At 36.5% G+C, this 22,661-nt stretch overlaps 1 protein-coding gene across 3 annotated transcripts in view; it reads left to right on the top strand.

Moving 5' to 3' along the window:
- The window catches only part of LOC123322247 (atrial natriuretic peptide-converting enzyme), a 50,869-nt gene extending 28,468 nt beyond the window's left edge, over positions 1 to 22,401 (top strand). The window contains exons 1-15 of one of the 3 annotated variants that reach the window (XM_044910161.1): positions 567 to 745; positions 4,952 to 5,064; positions 5,197 to 5,365; positions 5,424 to 6,089; positions 6,224 to 6,356; positions 6,570 to 6,905; positions 8,817 to 8,969; positions 9,760 to 9,975; positions 10,288 to 10,432; positions 10,872 to 11,044; positions 12,276 to 12,465; positions 13,885 to 14,038; positions 15,485 to 15,608; positions 15,888 to 16,036; positions 18,757 to 22,401. In XM_044910161.1, the coding sequence (XP_044766096.1) occupies positions 5,000 to 5,064; positions 5,197 to 5,365; positions 5,424 to 6,089; positions 6,224 to 6,356; positions 6,570 to 6,905; positions 8,817 to 8,969; positions 9,760 to 9,975; positions 10,288 to 10,432; positions 10,872 to 11,044; positions 12,276 to 12,465; positions 13,885 to 14,038; positions 15,485 to 15,608; positions 15,888 to 16,036; positions 18,757 to 18,933 (2,850 nt within the window). In that variant the 5' untranslated portion in view covers positions 567 to 745; positions 4,952 to 4,999 and the 3' untranslated portion in view covers positions 18,934 to 22,401. Of the gene's footprint in view, positions 1 to 566; positions 746 to 1,404; positions 1,418 to 4,951; positions 5,065 to 5,196; positions 5,366 to 5,423; positions 6,090 to 6,223; positions 6,357 to 6,569; positions 6,906 to 8,816; positions 8,970 to 9,759; positions 9,976 to 10,287; positions 10,433 to 10,871; positions 11,045 to 12,275; positions 12,466 to 13,884; positions 14,039 to 15,484; positions 15,609 to 15,887; positions 16,037 to 18,756 lie in introns of those variants that run through there. The other 2 variants (XM_044910162.1, XM_044910160.1) reach the window with 2 other exon arrangements.
- The last annotated feature ends 260 nt before the right edge of the window (positions 22,402 to 22,661 follow it).

Raw genomic sequence — 22,661 nt, 5'->3', positions numbered from 1 at the left:
ATCATCGGTGAAGTGATAGTGAAGGTATATACAGGGTGGGCAAAATTCGTTGTTTACTGAGGGGATCTCGAGAATTATAGCAGCTATACCGTAGTCTCCTACGATTCTTCGTTTTTGGGTTATTGTTATTAGTCAAAAATGAGATTTACACGATTTCGGAAGGTTCTCATAACTTTTTTGTCTCTGAAGTTGCAGATCTGAAACTTGAACCTTCTACAGGAACTTTTTTAAGTAGAATGAATCCACTGACGAGCTCAAATTTATTTCATTTCGAAACTTTCAACTGTTTGTTTGGATGTTGATGAGAATGTTCAATTGGGGAAAGCCATTTTCGGTTATTTACCATTTACCATAACGCGAGATCGAAATTTATGTTTGAAGGGAACTGAATTTCAAATCGTGTGGAGTTGGTCGTGGTTCGCCGCGCGGACTGCAGCGCGCCAGATTCACCGAAAGGGCATTCCCGAATTGAACAATTACCGCCTTCCCTTTCGTCTTCAGATAGGACCGGATATCGAAAAAACGTTTTGTGGAAGATAAAACAAACATAGACTATCGGTCTTCAATATATCAATCCACGTGGAGCGGAGCGGCAAAAGCGGCTGCATCGAGCGTCACTAGGGCCGGGTTCAGCTGCAGACCGCGCGTGCGCCAGCTTATATCAGATACATTCGCGTCCACATGTCGCGCTACCGTAGTCAAACTCAAACGTACTACACATTCCACGAAACGCGCATCGTGTTAGGTGAGTACACAGTGTTCGTACGTGTTTGGTGTAGGTCAGTGACCGAATTATTTAACTATATGCATACACAATGTACAATTTCCGAATTGGTCTTTTCTGTCCTCGGGAGGTCTGTTTCAGATAATAACAAATATTCAGAATACCGATTTCTTAAATTTTTTCAAAATTTTTTTTCCGAAATTCAGAGCCAGAGCCAGAAACAACTTTTCAATTGGAATAACTTTTTTTTGAAAAAATTTCAGTTAATTTGTGAAGTCTTATTAATAAAATAATGCTCCTGAAAAGTTTCCTCAAAAAAGCGCGTTACAGCTCTTTTTTAGTGATAAGTAATAAAAGCATTCGAGAATATGAAACGAATTAAGCTGCCAATTGTAATGATTGTCGTTTAGATATTGGTATTGAACACAGCTATACATTTCGTTACCGTAATTGGAAAAAAAATTAGAAATTATTGCTGATTGGAATTAAATTAATTTTTGGAAACATAATCGGAATTATTATTACAGAGGTAAATAGGGAAATAGGAGGGTTTAAGCATTTTTATCTACTGAAAAAAATTTTGCTGATTTTTTTTTAAGCACCCTGTATTGTGTGAAACTATGTGTTGTTGCGTGGATGTTTATAGTTGAGAATATGCTGTAATTTTTCTCATTTTTCAGAAATACGAATTATGTAAGTAACCAACAAACTTAATTTTCACTTCCATTCATTATTACCACAACACTTTAATGAAATATAATAATAATAAATAATAAGTCAGCTTAAGAAAGTGTATAATTCATATCTACCTGAAGAACCGAAAAGTATATTGAAACAATATTGCATTGAGGAAATATGAAGATTAAGATTGTTGTTTATTTATTAGTACCCATTTTCAAGAAATTCACCCTCTTCCTAAGAGAATAATCCGTGGTTGAGAACATGAGGTGTGAATAATACATATATCTGTTGGGCACTTCTTTGAATAAATTGAATGAATATTCAAATTCAGTCACAATAATCATTGTGAGAAAAATAAAAAAAAATATTTTTCTGATCGATCCACCGCTTATTCATTACAAGTTTAAATTTCAAAACTCCATTCATCTATTCAGAATACGAGAAATTTTCTTGGTAATTTCTATGTAGATGAAGATGCACGATTTTCGTGATCGAATTCAACGATTGTAAGTTAGTACCTATATGATTATTTTGACGATTTTCACTCAACAATATAAATGGGGAACCAAAAGTTTCAAGTTATTTCAAATGTGGAAAATGTAAAAATGTCTTCGACTCATTGCATTCCTGAAATTCATTCGATGCTTGATTGTTTGTTGCAAATTTCACTGAATCAGAGCAGGGAATTGTCAATAATTTTGATAACGGGTGATGAATAACGAGTTCATCGGTCTATCATTTCGCATGTCTCAGCTAGGGCTTTATGCTGGAAAAGTTCAGTGATTTTCTGGAAAAACAATTTCGTGAATGATTGAGCGGCGGCTGCACGGCGATGTGAGCATTAGCTCTAGTATATATGGTAACTTAATGCCACCACATGTTCAATATTTTATGCTACACAGAGTATCAGAATTTCATCCATAAAACAGTTTTTCCGCGTAATACGAGGAAGTAAAACCACGTGAATTATTGAAAACAAAATAATTTCCATTTATGGGAACTGCGTTGAGTTTTACGAGATTAAAATATATTTGTGAACTGATGAATCTCTCCTTTATTGGTACTTGGTAATCATGAATTCAGAGGAAGGATAAAAAAAATAACTGTTTCCAATTTAGTGCGTCAGATTTTCCTTTATTTCCAATAATGAATTTTCCTGAAGTCGCTCGATATGATAAAAAAAAATGAAAAATTAGCCATTCGATCCGTATCACCGATGACCTGGGAAGTGAGTGGAAGTTTGATTTTCGAGAGCTCCTAGAGTAAAGAACAACAACGGGAAGAGAAATAATCTGATACACTTATGTGGAGTGCAGCAAACTTTAAAAGGATTGGTTGAGCGGCTTGATATCGAATGTGCAATTATGCTGAGAAACTGACGTGTGTTGTCTTTGACGGAAAATCAGTGTGTAACATATTCAATGTAAGGTAATTGCCATATTCCATTAAAATATCCGCTTTGAAGCATTAAGCCCAACGAACAGACGAACAGCCTTAGTGAACACAAATTGAAAGTATACCAAATTGGAGTTGAAGCATGAGGACATGATATCAAGAGTATTGAGGTCTTATTGAATTGGGCAGGCAATAACAAATTATTGAATATGGAACGTTGTTTCACTGGTTTGTTTTTGTATGTTGAGCAGTTTATAATCGTGTGATGATTTGTGAATGAAATAAACGATTTACAAAGAAAGGAGGGTTTTTTGGTTTCATCGATCAATTCAGATAGTGAACAGTACGTAAGTAACCTTATTTTCAAATCACAATAATCTCATTTTTGACAACCCAAATCTCAAGAGGGGTTACATATTTGATACCACTTGTCCGCTCGAAATATAAATGTTTTCAGACGAGAAAACAGCTCCTTTATTTTTGCCGCCTCTTTAGTAAACACCCTGTATAATGTAACTAACACGTTAAGAAATTTAATTACTTGAAAACTTATTTGATTAGATTCATGCGTTGAAAAGTGTACCTAATGTTTCATCAATAAATATTTCAAATTTCAAGATTCTGGTACCAACAGAAATTTTATTTATTCACACCTCAATTTTCCAACTATAATGAGTAATTTTCTTACTAAATTCAAATCCGAATGTGGCTTACGATGAAACAAATCGGATTTGAACAAGACATAAAGGTCACAGTAGAGAGGAAAAGAGGAAAATTATTATTCACTTACAAACAATTTTTCAAAACACGATTTTCACTGCAAGAGATCGCGCATCCGACTGAAGAAAACATCACGATGATGACTACAATACCGGTACATCTGTTGTGACTCAGATATTACAACCGATATAGATGCAGAATAAACAAGTGTTTCGTCGATAAAACACCTTGAATTTTTTCTCATCATCGAAACTTCCGATCGCTTTGTGAAAATTTCGTAACCGATACGAATTCGAAATGATTTTTCAAAACAGATCATGAGTTTTTCGATAAGAATCTCGTGATTAATTAATTAATAAGAAAACTGCTAATTTGTTTGGATTGAACGTTATTGGTTTAGGTTTCGCGTTGAACCTTATTAATTTATCCGCTCGGTTCAAGTTTTATCCGCGGAAAACGTTCAGAATGAGCGGTGGTGCTTTTTGAAGGGTCCTTTGACATGGTCGAATTAATATGTACACAACTAGCCTGGGTGCCCGCCGGAAAAATTCTAATTAATACATAACATTTGATACATCCTGGTGTGGCTTAGTTAGTCTACCACATCTTTCCTATGCTGAAATTTTTGTAGTCGTTTTAAGTATATATATTGTTATATTTTCCGGTGAACACCCTGAACATACGGTTCAAAACTTGATGCCCTTTGGTGAGGGAAAAGTTTGAAATCATTTCACAGGATATGGAATTGTTATTCCTAGCAGTACAATGATTTCCAACTTTCCTGTCTCCAAAGGGTAGTTCGTTATATTTTTTATTATTAAGAAGATATCTGCATCAAGTTTTGAACCGTTCTGTACATATTAATTTGACCATGTCAAAAGACCCTTCAGAAACCGCCGCCGCCGAATTCGTGGAAGTTAGATAAGGAAGATTGGTAGCGAAGAAAAATTCTGAATAATCGGATTAACTTCGTTATTATTTATGGAATGCCGTGGCAAATAACCTGATATGAATGTTGCGGAGCACATTGAATTTATTCAAGGATTTCAGAATGTTCTGACAAATTCCCCAACTCGTAAAAACACCATTCCTCTTCACACAGAGCTTTCAGTTAAAGTTACATTCAGAGCTGATTCAGAACGGTGGAAAAAACTCACCTTTTAATATAATTAGAAAGGCGGCTATTTCGGCTGGATTGTGAGAGAGAATTCCTTATTATTGCAGCCATTTTATTTGAATACGATGTTGGTTCACAAAAATCTTCAAGAATAATATTCAGATTCGTTTTATCGCCAGGAAGCATTCGTATCCTTTTTCTGTTACGACAAATTTTACACCTCAATCCCTAAATACATACAGTAATTGTATTATTGAAAAAGAAAATCACGTTTGAAATATTTCAAACTCAATAAATTTCGACTTTCATCATAGGTGTGAGAGGCATAAGAACACCGGGATGGTATAGGATCAAATACTATCATGGTGGACCCAAATCGTCATCGTCACAGTGTGACACAGCTGGAGGAATGTCGTCCAAGATTTAGGTAGAGAAAAATAATTTTCTAATTTAATTCAAAAGTCTGAGTGAAACACAAATTCGGCGAGATATGTCCAAGTAGGAGTTCGTATCGATCTCTCTGTTGAATTATATTCGGAATATTCCGTGTTTTTTCTAGATGGGGTGCAACAAACGAAAAATCATTTTTGGATATCTTAGACGCCGACCTACAACGATTACCCGCAACATCGCTCACCTTGGCACCAGTAAACTCAAACATTTACGCGAGAAGACACTCAACACATGCTTGTCCAGTGACGGAGGATAGAAATGTGGTCCCGCCAATCGTATGTTTTTCAATTACGATTATGAAAAGAAGACAGGCTTCACCTGTTTACGTTTCAGATTCCGCCATCAGTTCCAAAAAGAGCCCCAGCTGTACCAAAAAGGAGGCATAAAACAACAACAAATAACACTTCAGAAACTATACCAGTAAAAAAACCCCCAGGCCAACCTCCACCGATTCCGCCATCATCGAAAAACCGCGTCCTTCCACCAATACCTAGCTTAGACAGTAAACCAAAACCTCCGGCAAGGAACCAAGTAAATGCGGACTCGGTAAATGTTACAGGCCTCAAAAAATCGAACGAAATAAATCGGAATCCTTCTCCTAAAAACACGCAGGGTACGCGAAGTAACTTCGACTACGGTATAATATCGCAAAAGAACCAGACAGTGCATTCCCATACCGTCACTAAGCAGATCAAAAGTAGTAACGGGTCGGCAATGCAAAATGGCAGCGCTAAGGTTTCTGTCAGACAAGATTCAGGTATATCTAGTGATAGCTTCAGTCAAACATCTTCGCCAAGTTATACAACTAAAACCATGGAGACACCTCTATTACCTCCTAAGACACCTATAAAAAATCAGAATGGCCTTCTGGCTAAAGCTCTAGCTGCACAAGAGGAACTAAACGCTAACAATACTATCATCAAGAGTGCTTCTACACCTGCTAGCTTGCAGACCATTGTGAAGTTTCATAATGGTTCGAATATGTCTCTTCATCATAGGGTGAGTCAGTTATTCTTTTTAGGTGACAGTTTTGTGGAAGAAGAGCTGTATATGTGCGATTGTGGTATGGTTCTCTTTCATGCTTCTTTCATCATCATAACAAATCCATTTCTAGGAATGCTCCTTTTTTACAGATAATAAGGGATATAAGAAGACCCTCGAGTCACTATTCTCAACGAATTAAGTTGAGGTTCAGATTTGCTCAAATTATACTTAATGCAGTGGCGTTATTCGCCATTGCTGCAGGAATGGCAGCCTATTTCAAGGGTATGTTTTATTAGAAGACTCGAAACGATTTTATGTATGGATGATTCGAATTTGTATTGATACTATGTAGAGAAAAACTTAGCAGAGAATCTGAATCTTTGGGAGAACAACAAGGTCCAAGTCAATAAATAAATGGAGAGTAAAGATACAAATTCGAAGGCCACGTATCGAGGCAAATAGGTTGGAAAAAATGTTCTGAATCGATATTTTCAGCATTTCCGGCAGAAATACACATAGTCAATGCAACAGTGAATATAACGACGAGTCCTGTGATAGAGAGGATAACGCAGAACAACCCAGCGCCGGGTATCTGCTTGCCAGTTATCGTCAATTTTTGCCAGCATCACAAAATACCGTACAACTACACGGTGTTCCCTAATTATATGGGTCAATTTGGACAGAGGGACGCTCAACAGGAACTCGAAGTATACGACGCTGTGGTGAACGTTCGGTGTTACGAATTGGCCGCCTTGTTCCTTTGCTCGCTGTTCGTGCCGAAATGCGGCCCAGGTGGCGCCCTAGTGCGGCCATGCCGAAATCTTTGCTACGGTAAGCTCATAACTCAAAAGCCCCAGGACTGTACTTTGAACGGTTGGCCTAATTCAATCTACGTATTTTCAATTTCGGAAAACGTCGAAGGAACGAGTTAACCAAAAATTAAGTTCTATGGATATCACTCAAGTGGAAACAATTCACGAATTCAAATTAAAAAAAAAAGACGCAAAATGGCGAATGCGCAGGTATTTTCACCAACATCAGCTATATTCGAAAATATTTGTCGGAATGCGAGCTGAATCGTATTTAAATATCTATCAGCTTTTTTCATATTTCTCCTAAACCCCTTACTCAAAATTTACCGAATTTCATGCAGTGAAAACATTTCGTCTTTCGAAATATGATGGAACAAAATTGGAAGAGAAAAAACGCTGTCCAGACTTTTCGACTCGATGAATTAAATGAATCGATCTTGGAGAAAAAAATAAAACAAATGCGATAATATTTATCAAGTCGACACTTCATCAAGGAAAGATGGACGAGAGAAATCAATGATGCCAATCGAAAGTTGGTTTCGGGCGTTCTATCAAATGGACCGTGATGTCAGGAAAATCGGTGGCGCGTTCACGCTACGCTTACACAAGTGGACAACGTAGACATCCTCATTTCCTGTTTTTAGGATTTGGAAATGGAAAGATTCTTCGGGTTCATTAATCCTGAGCGAGAAGTCATTGCGAGGTATCAACCGAATCGATTGGAAAAATATCGTGCGATCCTGACCTATCAATAATGAACGAAGAAAAATATATTTATATCCTACTACAACTCATTTTGTTCTATTTTCTCAGAATATAAAATTTCATAGAATACTTTCAACACATTAAAAAATGTTCTTTTCAGTAAATTATTCGTTAATAACTTTCGTTATATTGTTCATTCTTGAGGAAGATTTTTCCCTTTGTATCAGTATTTTCCTGATCACCGTCGAGGCATGAAAGCGGGAGCGATCTTATCACGAAAACAATTTGGTGTTTGATACATTTCACTCCGAGCTTGCTACGGATGCATGTATACATTCGAGGCAAATGTATTCGTAATGGAAGAATCGATAATCGTGTTCGAAGGAGTTGAATGAATCAACTTCTCATCAGCGGCCAGCAGTGCCGTCTTCTGCCGCAAAATATTATAAATAAATGCGCAGCATTCAAGAGAAACTGATACCATTATTATTGTGGCATATTTAGTTACCTCAAGGTACGAATTTTAATTGCGTAGAACCGTTTTATCTATTCAAAACGAAACACAGACTGGAGAGAATTATTCGTTTCAATACCAAATTTTTCATATGAAATACCTGTTGCATTCGCCAATTTGCTACAGTATTTATCGAAGATTAGATATTCTTGGAAATTTATATTTAACAAAAAAGAGAATTGGTTATCTGATCAAAATTTTTCCGATTTGACATTTATTAATGAAATACAATCTACAAGAGAAAGTAGTTCATTCCTATTGAGACTACGATTTATGTCCAGCTCTGTCTACGTGAGCATATAAATTTTTTCATGCATTCAGTTAATTTGTCTGAAATTCCCAACTACTTGATAACTTTCTGAGGTTATATTAGTTCGATACTGCCTGTTCAGTACGCTTCATAATATATTGCAATCAGGACCAAATCTTGAGCACCTGGTGTGGCAAACTGTATGTTGGGAAATCGATTTTACCGCCGAACTCTGAATTATTTTCGCACATTTCTACATGTGTCGCTGAATTCTCACGAGATCTTCAACCTACTACTTGAATCCATGAATATTTTAAATTTCAAATTTCCAGAATCAACCTGTTGATATCATCGAATTTATTCAAAACTTTCGAGCGGGAAACATTTTTTTTTCAATCATCGCGATTCTTCGATGTGAATAGATGATATTGTTTTGGCATTCAATTCATATTTTTTTTCAGAGACTAAAAAAAGATGTGGTTTTTTTCTTGACGTATTCGGCCTAACATTGCCCGATTATTTGGAATGTAGGCTTTTTCCAGAAACGCCAGATCCGAATATTTGCGTTGGTTATGAGGAAGTGAAAGAAGCTAAACGGAGAGCTCAAACACCAGGTAAACTTTTTGATCCAAAAGTAAACTCGGAAGTAAATTGCCAATTACATATTATTTTGTGTCCAAACTTGGCAATTGCCTCATTCTGCCTCGATTCAAGTTCGTGCTCTAGAGGACGTTCGAAGAAATAGTTGTAGTCTATCCCTAATGAGTCGTCTCATTTGTAAGGCCAACTTGTGACAAAGTTCACAAATTCGATTAATAAGCCTGAATAATACTGATTGGTCATGATTACGGTTCAATATAGCTAAGAGTGAAATCTAATTGAACTTTAGAACTCTGTATATTGTAGAATCGTATTAGCGCTATGGAATAGCGAATTAAATAGACGGGGGATGAGCGTAATCCTTTCAATTTTACGGTGTTCCGTCTACCAGCTATCAAATCCTGGAAACCTCTTCTCCGATGTATATATTTAGGTATATAGCATATTGACAACTGAATTAATCGTTTTGAAATCGATTTCGGTCCCCTGATATAGGTACCGAATACGAGATATTTCGGTAGCTTATAACGATGAATGATATTCACGAAAATCGCGATTTGTAAAATGAAGAAACATTCTACTGTCTCTTCTACTAAAAGAATAGAATGCTTTCATGAAAATATACACTAGACTTTAGGGGATGACCCAATTAATTCCCGATTTCCGATTTCTTATTCCTCAAGTTTAATTATTAGATGAAAAAAATGAATAAGGGGTGAGTATACGTATAGTTCCACGAAATGAGGCAGATGTCAAGTTCCCGTAACTCAGATTGGTTCTCCGGAGTCTGTGATTTTTTTACAGTTTGTCCAACTGGATTCCAATGTGATATATCTAGATGTTTACCCAAGGATTGGCAGTGCGACGGTCACGTTGACTGTAAGGATCAATCAGATGAGCTGAACTGCAAGAAGTGTGGCTTGGGTATGATACACTGTGGTGCTAATAGATGCATCACTCAAGAGCATATGTGTGACGGTAGGGTAGACTGTCCCTATGGTCAAGACGAAAGGAATTGTCGTAAGTTGAAAGAAAACAGATGTGGAATTTCCCAAAATTCGAAATCTCGCACAGTATGATTATTTATTCTACTTGAACTTCTGAAGCATCTAACTGAGGAGCTTTGGAATATTTTACACTTCAATACTGATCTCCCCATTTTTCAGGCAGAACAATTGTTCGCCTGTTTTACAAAAACGGCCAGAAAACGCTCATTTTCCAATAAAAAGAGCACACGAGTATAATTCCTATGCCATTCGAATAGTTGTTGCTTGAAGTGAAATATATTCTAAAGCTGCTCGGATGCTGAATTTTAAATCCAACATTTTGCAGTGAGGCTGAGCGAAAGAAATGGAGATGAAGGTAGGGGTCAATTAGAGGTTTTCAGACCCGATATGGAGAAGTGGGTGCCAGCTTGTATACAGCATTGGGATCAGAACACTTCTCCGAAATATATATGCTCCCTCCTCGGATATTCGTAAGTGATACTTAGATCCGTTTTTTTTTTTACAATAGGTCCAGCTGAACCAACTTTAGAACTCGTGGAGAATCTTCCATGTCCGAGCTTGACTTCAACCGTCTCAATTTCACTCACTTCATTCGATCGTGATATTGATTATATCTTCAAGATCTATCAGACATTCGCTGGTTTAGTGTTCAATTCAAAGACCGATAAAAACACTGCTTCTACACCTAGCTACAAACAATGCAACACCTCAACAATTTTTTCATTATCGAATTAGAAGAAATTGTAAAGACTAATTTACACGATTCTCAATGAATATTATCTTTTTGGACAATAGGTGTATAAAAATGTAGAAACCTACTAGCGATTCATACTGTCTATTCGTAGGAAAAGTTACACGAGCTTATTAGGGAGTTTGGATTTGGATCAACGTCATCATTTTTCTTTGCAGAACCGTTTCCAGAACTCAATTGATACGCGGCACCGATCTTCAAAATTCACCAAGGCTATACGATAGCGCGTGGCAATTTCACAAGATGAAAAGGTCCAAGAATCTCATACGTCAATTTGGGTCGTGCAATGGAACAAACTATCCAACGGTTGAGATGTCTTGTACAAAATACAGTAAGTAACATTTTTGACCAGACTGTCCGATATACATCAAATTCAAGCGATTCTCAGTTCAATCATCAACCCCCGGTTATTTCACTGTGGTGTTCATATTGGGAAGACTGATACGAAAAATAAAATTCAAGCGAAAAAAGATCTTTCGAACTATTATCATGCTTTTTGGGTTTGAATTCATGTCGAAACTTTTTACCTTAAAGAAAAACACCATTTATCTGAATAGGCGGATTAAATTCTGCAAAGAATTCATCTCCGTAATTAGCTCGGACAAGAAATTTAACAAGCATTCAAATCCCCGTTTTCCGAGCCGACTTCATATTAAAACCAAATCTGGCAGATAGGTTTTGAAAAATATCGAAAAGAGCCCCTTTCCACGCTCCGAAAAAGCCGATCAGTCCGACATCGCAGATTAGCCCGCGAAATTAAATTTGTTTCAAAGTCACTTCTGCCGAACTTATGAAATTATCGATTCCAAAAGCCAGAGGTGATCTGTATTCTACTCGTACCTGCGTTTCGGTGCTCAGCGAACGGTTTGCCGCATTATTGGAAAGCCCAACGCCTGGAAATCTTTTCCGATCGTTTCGCATATTATTCGGAATGATGGAAAATAACGTTCGTAGGTAGCCGCGGGCATTCGTACACGACAGGGACAATGGGTCTTCATGGTGCACGGGGTCGAACCGTTAAAACGTATTTATCGTACAACGCGTCTGCCGCTCCGTTCATCCGTGAACTAAACACTATTTCAAAATTTTCGGTCCTGTGCCGAACGTACTACCTATACTTGATTTCGAGAACGTATTCGCAGAATCGCGCATTTCACGTAGGGAAACAAATATGATTGAAATTCAATTTGTTCGTTTATTATCAACCGATACAATCGCATCGCGATGAGGACCAGATTACGTTCGGAATGTTTTTTCAATTCTCAGTATTCAGTCAGTCAAACGAGATGCATCCGATGGAATTCTGTTTACACCGAACCCCAGAAATACGCAGTAAAGAACGCTGCAAATCTCGAATTCCGTTGTTGGAATATCATTTTACTTTCGCCTGAAATTTCCAGCGTTTTCTTCGTTCCTCGATTTATTAGAAATAACGAAACAGCAAACTGTAAATGCCACACCACTCGAAAATATTCGAAATGTTTCAATGAGAACCGTCAAAATCCCGACAATAATTCCTTCGTAGAATATAGTTCCTTCATGATTTATAACATTCCTCATAGTTTGTGGAAAGGCCAGAAAAAGTTATGCCGAAAAACGTCGAACAACGAGAATTATCGGCGGTACAAGATCGAAACCAGGAGATTGGCCGTTTTTGGCAGCTCTATTAGGAGGACCCGAGGAAATTTTTTATTGTGCCGGTGTCCTGATAGCAGACCAGTGGGTACTAACAGCTTCTCACTGCGTCGGAAAGTAAGTTTCTCATCATTTTCGCTCTCTCCCCTAAAGTTCACAAGAATTCTCGGACTTGGAAATTTCACTCTTCTCATCTAATTGAGCATCATGAATTTTTCATTACTATCGTGAATTTTTATCGCGACTAACAAACAACGAATGAAGGTATTCGAAACTTTATTTTGCTGGAGATGCCATGGATATGACGAAAGTTACTCTGGATCAATTCAGTTGTAACTTGATAGGTAAAAATGTAATGTAATTAGAAGTGACTGGATCAGAGATCAACGGAAGACCGAAGGTTAGTTGCATGAATCTATTTTTCCATTATTTTTCCTCTTCAGAATTGAGACTGTCGCAAATCTACCGAACAGTGGAATTCTCTACGACCTGTCCGAATATTACGATTGAAAATTTTGTCCTTCCCAGTTGAATGCTTGCCATATACGTATAGGCATATCACGAGGCGGTCATATCGAAATAGCCTGAAGATTACGGTCAGCACAATCTATGCAAATATCGAATCATTCGTCTGAGTGAACCAGTGCTCTTAAATCAATTCCCTAGACAGATCCCGATCTGCGGTAGAGTTTCGAGTTTTGGCAGGATTCGTATCATCTGACCGAATCAACTTGATGGAACTGAATACAGACGTTACGAGTAGATGGGGGAGAGGTTCCGAAATTTTCTCCGTTTCAACGACATCTGCCGCTTAATTAATATTTAGTTTCAATCTGTGATGTCACATGAGATCACATAAATTTGTATCATATATTCTGTTAATGATACTTCTCAAGTGAAGTTGCTTTAAAAGAAACGAATTCTTCGTGGAAATATTTACCCATCTCATTGTTTGGATAAACTAATGGTTCGAGGATATCCAAACAGTGAAAATTCAAATTCACTATTCGTTTTTCGGAAATAATGCCATAAATATATGAACAGTCGCGCGAACAGGGATTGAAATGTATTCATGAAAGGTCTCGCAGCGTAGGAAGTATATTGGAAATATTCCTTGGCACTTAGCACTTATACTTCGCCCGAAATCTTCACGAACAACGGGGATTACATTTGCATCACATAGTCACGAAACGTTCACCATTGAACAACCTCTTGTTTATGCCGAAAATGCGGAACTACTTAGACCGATTCTCATTTTCTTTCATCAATGATGAAAATAATTTATTCAAAGTCAGCTTACTTCCCTAGCTTGTAGGATTATCAACTTGAAATTCCGAAAAATGAAAAATTTATGATGCCTCTACATCTATTATTCCTCTACTACTCGCAATGAGAAGAATATAATAAAAATTTCCAAGAGAGAAGATTACAATTTTCCCATAGTCTCAATATTTTTGTCTGCCCTCTACGACCTCATTCTCCGTTCCCATACTGTGTGATATTTGAAAACGTTGCATCGATTATCGATTATTTCAGTCATTCCGATGTAAGTGGCTGGACAATTCAACTAGGTATAACAAGAAGACATTCTCATGCTTTCTACGGCCAGAAAATGAAAGTCAAGCGAGTCGTTCCGCATCCAATGTATAATCTGGGAATTGCACACGATAATGACGTTGCCCTATTTCAGGTGAGTGTAATAACAATTAATCACCCGGAATTTCTTTTCCACCCATTCGTTTAACCCCCCCCGGTAGATTTAATATTCTTGTCCCCAATTTTTCTTCAGTCGCCCCGGACGAAATTTATCGATTAAAAAATACGACCATAAAACTAGATTGAAACCTTCAAATTTCTTACAGAAATATTCGGAAGGAAGCGATCGACTTTGAAAGGATAATGATTCTTTTCGTTTCTACATGAATTTTCCTGGCATTTTTTTTACGTGGAGTGAGAATTTTTTCAATTATTCAAAGAATGAAGCCTGAATGTGAAAAAAAGCGACAATAATTGAGATCTGAGACGAGCATTCTATACTTTCGAAATCTGACTAATTTGAACAATTTCCTTAAATCTCATACGCAAGGTTTGCAGAAAACTAGAATGATCCATCCCTAGGACCGTCCCTGATGATTGCCGGAATTACCCAATGTCAATATTTCCCCATTAAAGTCCGATTAAATGCGAACGCTGAAAAAGGAGTTCATGAATGGAATGCACCGATATTGAGCAAATAATACTGAAATTGAGTATTTTCCAGTCATTCAACTTTCTGCACCGTAATGAGTCCACGCTGAATGCCGTCGGAGTTGTTTTACTGTGGAATTTCTGCTATTTTCGCAGACATGAACGTATTGAATTCTATTTTTATCGGGATTTTTCAGTTCAGCCTAAACAAGCGAACAATCGTAAAAGTATTTCCGTTGCACAAAGTGGAATTATTTGATTCTTACAACGTTTTCATTTATTTCCTTTCTGTGCAGGAAAAACGCGCATTTTTGTCATAACTGTATAGATAGATATTCCGCTACACAACCAATTTCTTCACAAAAATTTCGGGGATTAAATTATAAAAGATAAAACCTTTGAATATAGTCATTATGTCTGGGTGTGATACTTCTCATGTCAGAGAGTATATTCAATGTAGATTTAATCTAGCCCCCAGTTATATGAACAGCAGTTCGTGGGAAAGGGATGAGGGTTTTATGGTTAGCAGATTAATCATAGGCATTGCCCATGGTTCAGACCTAAACGGAACATCAAACGATGAATTTTGGAAATCGCAAATACCGGTCGGTCAACCACTGGTATTTGCAATGAACAGAGCTAGAGGCAAGAAAAATAGGTAGACATGAGAAGTTCGGCGAAACCACAGAGAACTCGATGGGGATAAATAAAACGGAACTGAAGTAGACGAAATTATTTTCTGTTTGGACTTCTTTGGTCAGAATCCGAGAAAAGTTATATCAACTAAGAGAACATTATTCCTCGAATGCGAGTTGTTAATTACTGCCTCAAGCTATTTCCGTACCGTTTATTTTCCGATCATCAATTCATCCATTAAAAGGCATAATAGATGTAAAATTAAAAATTCTCCTTCAGAAGTGATCCGTGAAGATGATGACTTTCATTTCAGTTATCATCCAGAGTAACTTTCCATGAACATCTTTTGCCAGTTTGTCTGCCAGAAGCTGAAAGACAACTAGAACCTGGAACGTTGTGCACGGTTATTGGCTGGGGCAAAAAAGAAGATAATGGAAGTAAGTCCACTGACCCTTTCAATTTAAACTTTGAGTTTTCAGGAAGACAGAGAATTGGCGACCAGTAATCTTCACTTTCCTTCAATTTTTCTCATTTCAGCTCCATACCCCACCAAAACTGTGTTATTCTTACCATATTACACTCGTTAGTTTCCTGAAGCGTTGATTACAAAACATCCATTTACACAACTCTCTTATTATCAGGCAATTTGTGCACAGAATAACTCCCGATTGTTCAACCCTGAATTCTCATTGTAGTCTGACCCCATGGTTTTTCAGTGTCAGAATACGAACCTGAAATCAATCAGGTTGAAGTTCCAGTGTTAAATAGGGACCTCTGCAACCTCTGGCTAGAACACAGAGACCTGAACGTGACAGATGGTATGATTTGTGCCGGCTATAAGGAAGGTGGGAAGGATGCATGTCAGGTGAGTGTATCTCGATCTGCTGACATTCCATTAAACAGCATCAAGTTCAAATTCTTCTGAGATATTGCTGCAATTAATTTTTGAGTGATGAAATGGTTAATTTCACGTAGAGAAAACCATCCCTCAGATTCTTCATCATCCATGATGCATCGATATATTCAGTTCAACTCACGAGCGACTTGAACTTGTGAAAAAGCTTTGAATCGAGTAAGTCCTTGGCGACTGCTCATTTCATGTTCGAAGTTCATGGTACTTTTTGCATCCTGCATATTTTTCTCTGTTCGAACTGAAAGTCTCTCGAAATTGTAAGAAGATTATGTTTCGATGTATCGTATTCATATCTATAATACTCCATAAACCTCTCGGACATTAGCAGAGAAATTTATATACTCCCCCGGACGTACTGCTGAAGATTCAACTCCGAAATGACCTCCTTTGAAATTGTATTCATCCATGACAAACAGAAACGTTTGTTTTGATTGTGTAATTTTTTTCTGCGATATGGGAATACGTATTTCAGTATTGAAGCAGCGCGGTGAAATGATCGAGCTGTGTTTCACTTTTGAACTATCCCGAAGATATCTTTGCGATATACGTTTCCACCTCTTCGTCCTAATCAAACAGTAGAGGTAGAAAGCGCACTTCCCCTCCTTTGTACGTTTCGATTGAAGCCTTTATTCTTTGCCTGTCAGGTGGTAAATAATAAATTCGTTGCTTTGTTCGGCTCCGTTCTGGAAATTGGAAATCGTGGTACAAACAGTCTCCTAGATCGATACGATGAATCCATGTTGTATCGTCGAATTTCGTGTTTTCCAGGGGAGTCCATGTCACGATTGCAAAAATTCACCAAAAATCATTTCAAAGGCAATTTATTGCAAACTCTCATCAGTATTGCCAACAGTAAAGTTCTGTATTTTATGTCCATAAATCAGACTAATGTAAATAGTTAATTCGTTATGGGTTTGTACTAGAGTTTGAAACGCGCGAAAGGAAGCCGGAATATTGATTGAAAACTGAACGAATTTTTATATCTACATATAACAAATCGTCCAATACAAACAGTATTGGATTCGGTACTTCTAGGTTATCCGATGATGACTTCCACTTTGCAGTCTTCTACGAATAGCTGGGTAGTAGTTTCTGGTATGAAATGGATATTTGGTAACTTCCCCAATTCTTCACATTTCTCCCAGAAATAATGGACCCATTTCGATTGAAAACACGCATCCTGATCGGTTCGATTATCACGCAGGAATACATTTTACCCTCACCCCCAAATTGATCAACGAATTGAAAGCCGTCGCGGAAAAAATCGTTTACACAGCTCCGTCCGCGTTGAATCTCACGGAACTTTCATGGATTTTCAAATGCTCAATCAAACATTCCAGATTACACAAAAGAAAGAGACGATTTCTCGTCAGGTGGACTTTCTCACCCGTCCCGAGTGTTTTCTATTACTGAGAAGGCCGTATTTTGATCGCATTCCCCCTTTTGGTGTCTTGCTTATTCCATTCAAAGAGCAATTTTTATCACTCGTCTCATGAGCTCCCGGGAAAATCAATTTTCTCGCGGTGACCGGAGTTAATTTACTCTCTGTAAATATCAGAAACTATTCAGCGGTATACAGAACAGACGAAACGAAGGAAAATATTCGATCTCCAAGGTCTATCTCCGTATCTATCTGTTTTTGAGCAACCGCTTCGTTAACGTTTATCAATCGGAATAACGAACTGTTTGAAATTCAGCATGGAAAAAATTCCATCCCACCGTTGGAATTCAACGAAAATTTTATTCGTTTCAACCAAATCGATTACGCTCGTCGAAAGGAACAACAAGCGCAATCATATTGATTTTATTCGTGTAGCTACTAAAAAATAATCTCGCCGAGCATTTACAGATTAACCTAACGCGTATTTGAATGAATTCCAATTTTCTTTTATTGAGGAAAAATGAAGTGATTTTTTCAGGCTTATTGTTGGATAACTGTAAAATCGATATAATATTATAATGTTGACTCGGAAAGTTACGACCTTTCTGTATCTTTATGTGCAACATTCGATAATGTTCTTTTATAAGTGAACGACCGAGACGAGATCCGCAAGAATGTAACATATCAGAAATATGATGATATTTTCCGTTGAGCTCAATAGTGTTGAAGCGGACGCTGAAAGGGATTCAGTGGCGGTGTGAGAAAATCGTCGGCCAAAGCCGCTTCTATCGCATTTTCCCTTTCTGTGGCAGCTTCGCCACTCCAGATACTCTCCTTCTCTCTTCTCCTTCTACCCTCATCGGTGCCCTAATTTTCTAATGATTTTTATTCACTGATTCCGCTAGGATCCGAACGGCATAATCCAATCTGTGTATACCTTTCTAATTATGTTTCATTTTATCAGGATACTCACTTATTTGTTTCGAAAAGCAGAATTAGCCGAGTGGCTTTTCATTATACCCCATCAATTCGCAAAATTTAAAACAAGCTTTTGCAGTAAGTTAGTGTACAGTCCAAAATTTTTATCACTTATTGGTTATACCAAAAAACTGATCTTGTATACCGAGAATGCTGCAATATGTTTAGCCAATCAACTTTGGCGAGGTCTAAACAAAATCGAACCCTGAACAACCACACTCCACCGTAATTAATTAGAAAGCAACCTTCCCATGGTTAATACAATTTGATGCATTGATAAAGGTAAGTGAATCATTTTCATTTCAATCCACAGGGCGACTCTGGTGGACCTCTTTTGTGTAGAGAGAAAAACGACCCTGAGAGATGGTTTGTTGGTGGAATTGTCAGTTGGGGTATAAAATGCGCCCATCCCCACCTCCCTGGCGTATACGCTTACGTTCCGAAGTTCATTCCATGGATCAAAGAACAAATGAAACTTTATTCCGAATAAAAAAAAATTGAAGATGGGAATATTTCAACTCAACACTATTGAAAGAATTGATAATGAACTATCAAAATCTCGGACGGAATGATTAGATTAGATGATGCGTAGAAGTTGGCATCTCATGTAATGATAATTTTTTTCTGGAGACAAGAGATTTTATGAAGCTTTGCTGAAATGATCTAATAAATTATTTCCCCCAAAAAATTAGGTAAAATTTAACTGGCAAAGATCAATTAACACAATAAACAATGACAATAATTCGAATTAAACTGAATAAAATACAACGCGAGAAGACTGTCGATGACAATTTTGAATGAGTTCTCCAGCGATAGGAGAATTCATTTTTATTATGTAATTTTATCGAAATGTGCATATTCACAAAACGAAATTGAAAAAGAAAATTTTCAACTGAATAATTTTAGACCGACTTGATTGGTATAAATAGATGCAAAATTTGGTGAAGTTTATGTTAATTTATTGGAATCTCAAAACGAAAATGTATTAAGCATATCGATATCTGAAACTGTGTTATCACATATCCAGGATGAATGTGCGAATAAACATCGGTAGAAATATAGAAAAATGTGAACACTTTTTTTTCTCGAGAAGTACTAAATTGTTACGACCAGGTAATCAATCACAATTCGAAGACAATCAGGAGTTTTAGATGACAATGTCTTATATTGTTCCAGGAACAATACACAGATTCAATCTGTATACTGTATACAGCGTGTCACGCACGCATTTCTTATGAAATTTCATATAAATGAATATTACATAGATGAATAACTACTCTCCACGGAAAAAATGACGTATGTCCAATGCCTCATATCGAATCGATACTCAGATATTGCTGAAATCCGATGGTCGCATGAGGGAGTAAAGATGACATTTTTATCGTCAATTAGAAGATGGTATGTAGCGATGATCTATAGCAGAATAAGAGAAGTTATATCCTTGCTATAAGAAGCACGAGCGTTATAGCCACACAATAAAACTACCGTGAAATTTGGGAGACAGCAAATCTCATAAAATTTCTATTACTCATCGAATATCATCTGCCTTCGATCAACATCAACGAATTTGATGATGTTCTGGAACGGTCGAACTATACTCATTGTGATTTCTCAGATAGGAAGATTACAAAATTTGGACGAAGATCTTGCCTTTTTGAAGGTTGGAAATTGAAACTTGAAATTCGGAATATTAAGTAACTTCTCCAGAAAAAAAAGTTCATTTCGGTGTTAAATTATTGGAGCATGAAATATTTATGTGAGTCTTGTTTAAGTCGAAAAATTATCATGATATTTGAGACTTGGTCCCGATATTTTAGTCTGGACCTATAAAATATCATTCGAATGTTAGGAATTATAGTATTTCTGATGGTTTTTTCATGTCGTAATATTTGAAGAAAGGAAACCTACGTGAACTTTCAATATTTAGCTTAAAAGTTTGAAATATTTTTTCGAATGATCTCTGTATTGGATGAAAATTATCCCAAAAAATTTCGCCAATATTTATGATTGAAATTACAAGTAAATGACAATAATAAGGTACGCTTCTATTTCAAAAATGAAAATTACTAATGTTCGAATATATTTTGAATATACGAATTATCGAAGGCAGAATTTTTCTAAATGTTTTCTGTACTTAGAGTTAGATTTCGACATTTCCTCTGTGCAGTTATCTGATAACATTCAGTCACGCACAATTATTTCTAGCATAATACTCATAGTGATATCCTGACAATTCATCTAGTGTTCTGATGGACCGCTATCAATGTGATCTGTTTATACAGCAGTGCAACAGTGTGATTATCCGAACCATTTTCCCGACTAACACTAAACGATTTAAGAGAGTTGTCTTTCTTTCTCATAACATTGTATGTACATAGCTCGTCAAAAACACCAATTCCAAAAGTTGCCACAAATTTTTTTGGCAAATGTATTAATGTGTTCATGAGTTCGATGATCTACTACTCAGGTGTCTTTGCAACTCCGGTTTAGTGTGAACAGTGAGAGTAATTTTACAGCTCCATTGAATTAAGAAACCGCTCTATCAATTAATCGGGAAAAGAATATCGGGAAATCATACGTACAGAAAAATCCGAATTTCCTTTCCACTCCCAGAGAAGTCCTCTATATCATTATCTAGATGGCGTTCTATATGTAATTCAGATTTTTCTGTGAGGCTTAATATGACTATATTTTTTACCCCTAGAAAAGAAAGGAATACCATAGTTTTCTATAGATTTATAAGAAATGTTATTTAGTGTATATTATGACATATACCAGTCGTGATTGAAATGAATATTATTTTGCTCTCGACGAAAATTAAGTTGAGAATATTGCAACTTGTCGGCAATCATGATATTGCATGTTCAATGTACGTGCAATTTTATGTTATAGGTAAGAATTGTTCAGAAGGAATCAGGAGTCATTGATTTCTTTTTCTATCACCGAAGAGAATTTAAATTACCGACCGATTTCTACCAGAATATTTTTGTCTGTTTGTTGATGAAAGGTATCTGTTGAACAAAAAAAAAACACCAAATGCAGTCAATCTGAATCTAGGGCTATGATTGAAATTTTCAGGCTAATTCCGATTGATTCCTTCTGAAAAACAGAACAACACGTTCCATATAATGAAGAATTGAAGCTCACATGAAAATATGAGATCACGGATTAGTGTAATTAAGCACAATACTACGACCTCACAATGAATGCCACAATTTAAATTCTTTACATGAATAACGAAAGATTTTTTCGTTTTCGTCTGTGCAAAAGTGATATTTCTAAAGTAAATTGACAATAAGGCGACAATAATTTATATTTGATTAAATAAGTATGATAAGATATCTATTTCATGTGAGCACACGTTTTTAGATTGTTGCATAGGCAATTACATTTTGAATATCGGCTAGTCGATATTGTTCATTTCTTGTCTCGGAATTGTCGTTTAGACTTTCCGGAGTTCAAATACGAGAAATTTCCTCTTAATTGTCAATATTATATTAGATACCTAGAGGTTATAATAGAACACCTAAATAAAGAGAAACTTTTTGTAACTTGAGAGATATTTAGATATCCTAAATAATAAGTACATATACCTATTTCTTCATGAAACTGAAAAAAATTGATGAATATATTTTCGTGGAATTCTTTAAATCTCAGCGATTTTGCAGATGAGGGAGGTATTTAGATGACATAATTAATGTTTAACTGGATTATATCGTAAAGATATTTTAGTGAAATGTGTTCTGTTGATATCGGATTTGTTTTAGAATAGAGCTGTTTAATTGTTACGATGTGTTAACAATTTAGCTTTCTGCTCTTTTAGACATGTGATGGTAATGGGACAATAAAACTTATAATTAGATTCAATGTCCAAAAAGCATCTATGTGCTTCCATATACTGCTGCTATGTGAGAACCTCTGTTTTGAGAGTTATAGCGAATAAAAAGTGTAAACTGAATGTTCATTTTATTTATTCCTTCCTACACAATTCCAGAATCTCTTTCCTTCATCATTAATTACTGAAGCGAATTTGAAAAAGCTAACACAGAAAAACTTTTAACAGGGTTCCAATAATTCTCCATTACGAATATCAAATTAATCTCATGGAAACGTAAACTTTGAGGACTATCTAAATTAAATATCCCTCGGCAACCAGCATGAAAGCCTTATTTTAGTTTTATGTGGCGACATCTAGGATAAAATTCTCTTACTTTCGTT

The sequence above is a fragment of the Coccinella septempunctata genome, chromosome X (assembly GCF_907165205.1).
Source record: "Coccinella septempunctata chromosome X, icCocSept1.1, whole genome shotgun sequence".
NCBI lineage: Eukaryota > Metazoa > Arthropoda > Insecta > Coleoptera > Coccinellidae > Coccinella > Coccinella septempunctata.
This window is presented reverse-complemented; position numbering and strand designations above follow the sequence as displayed.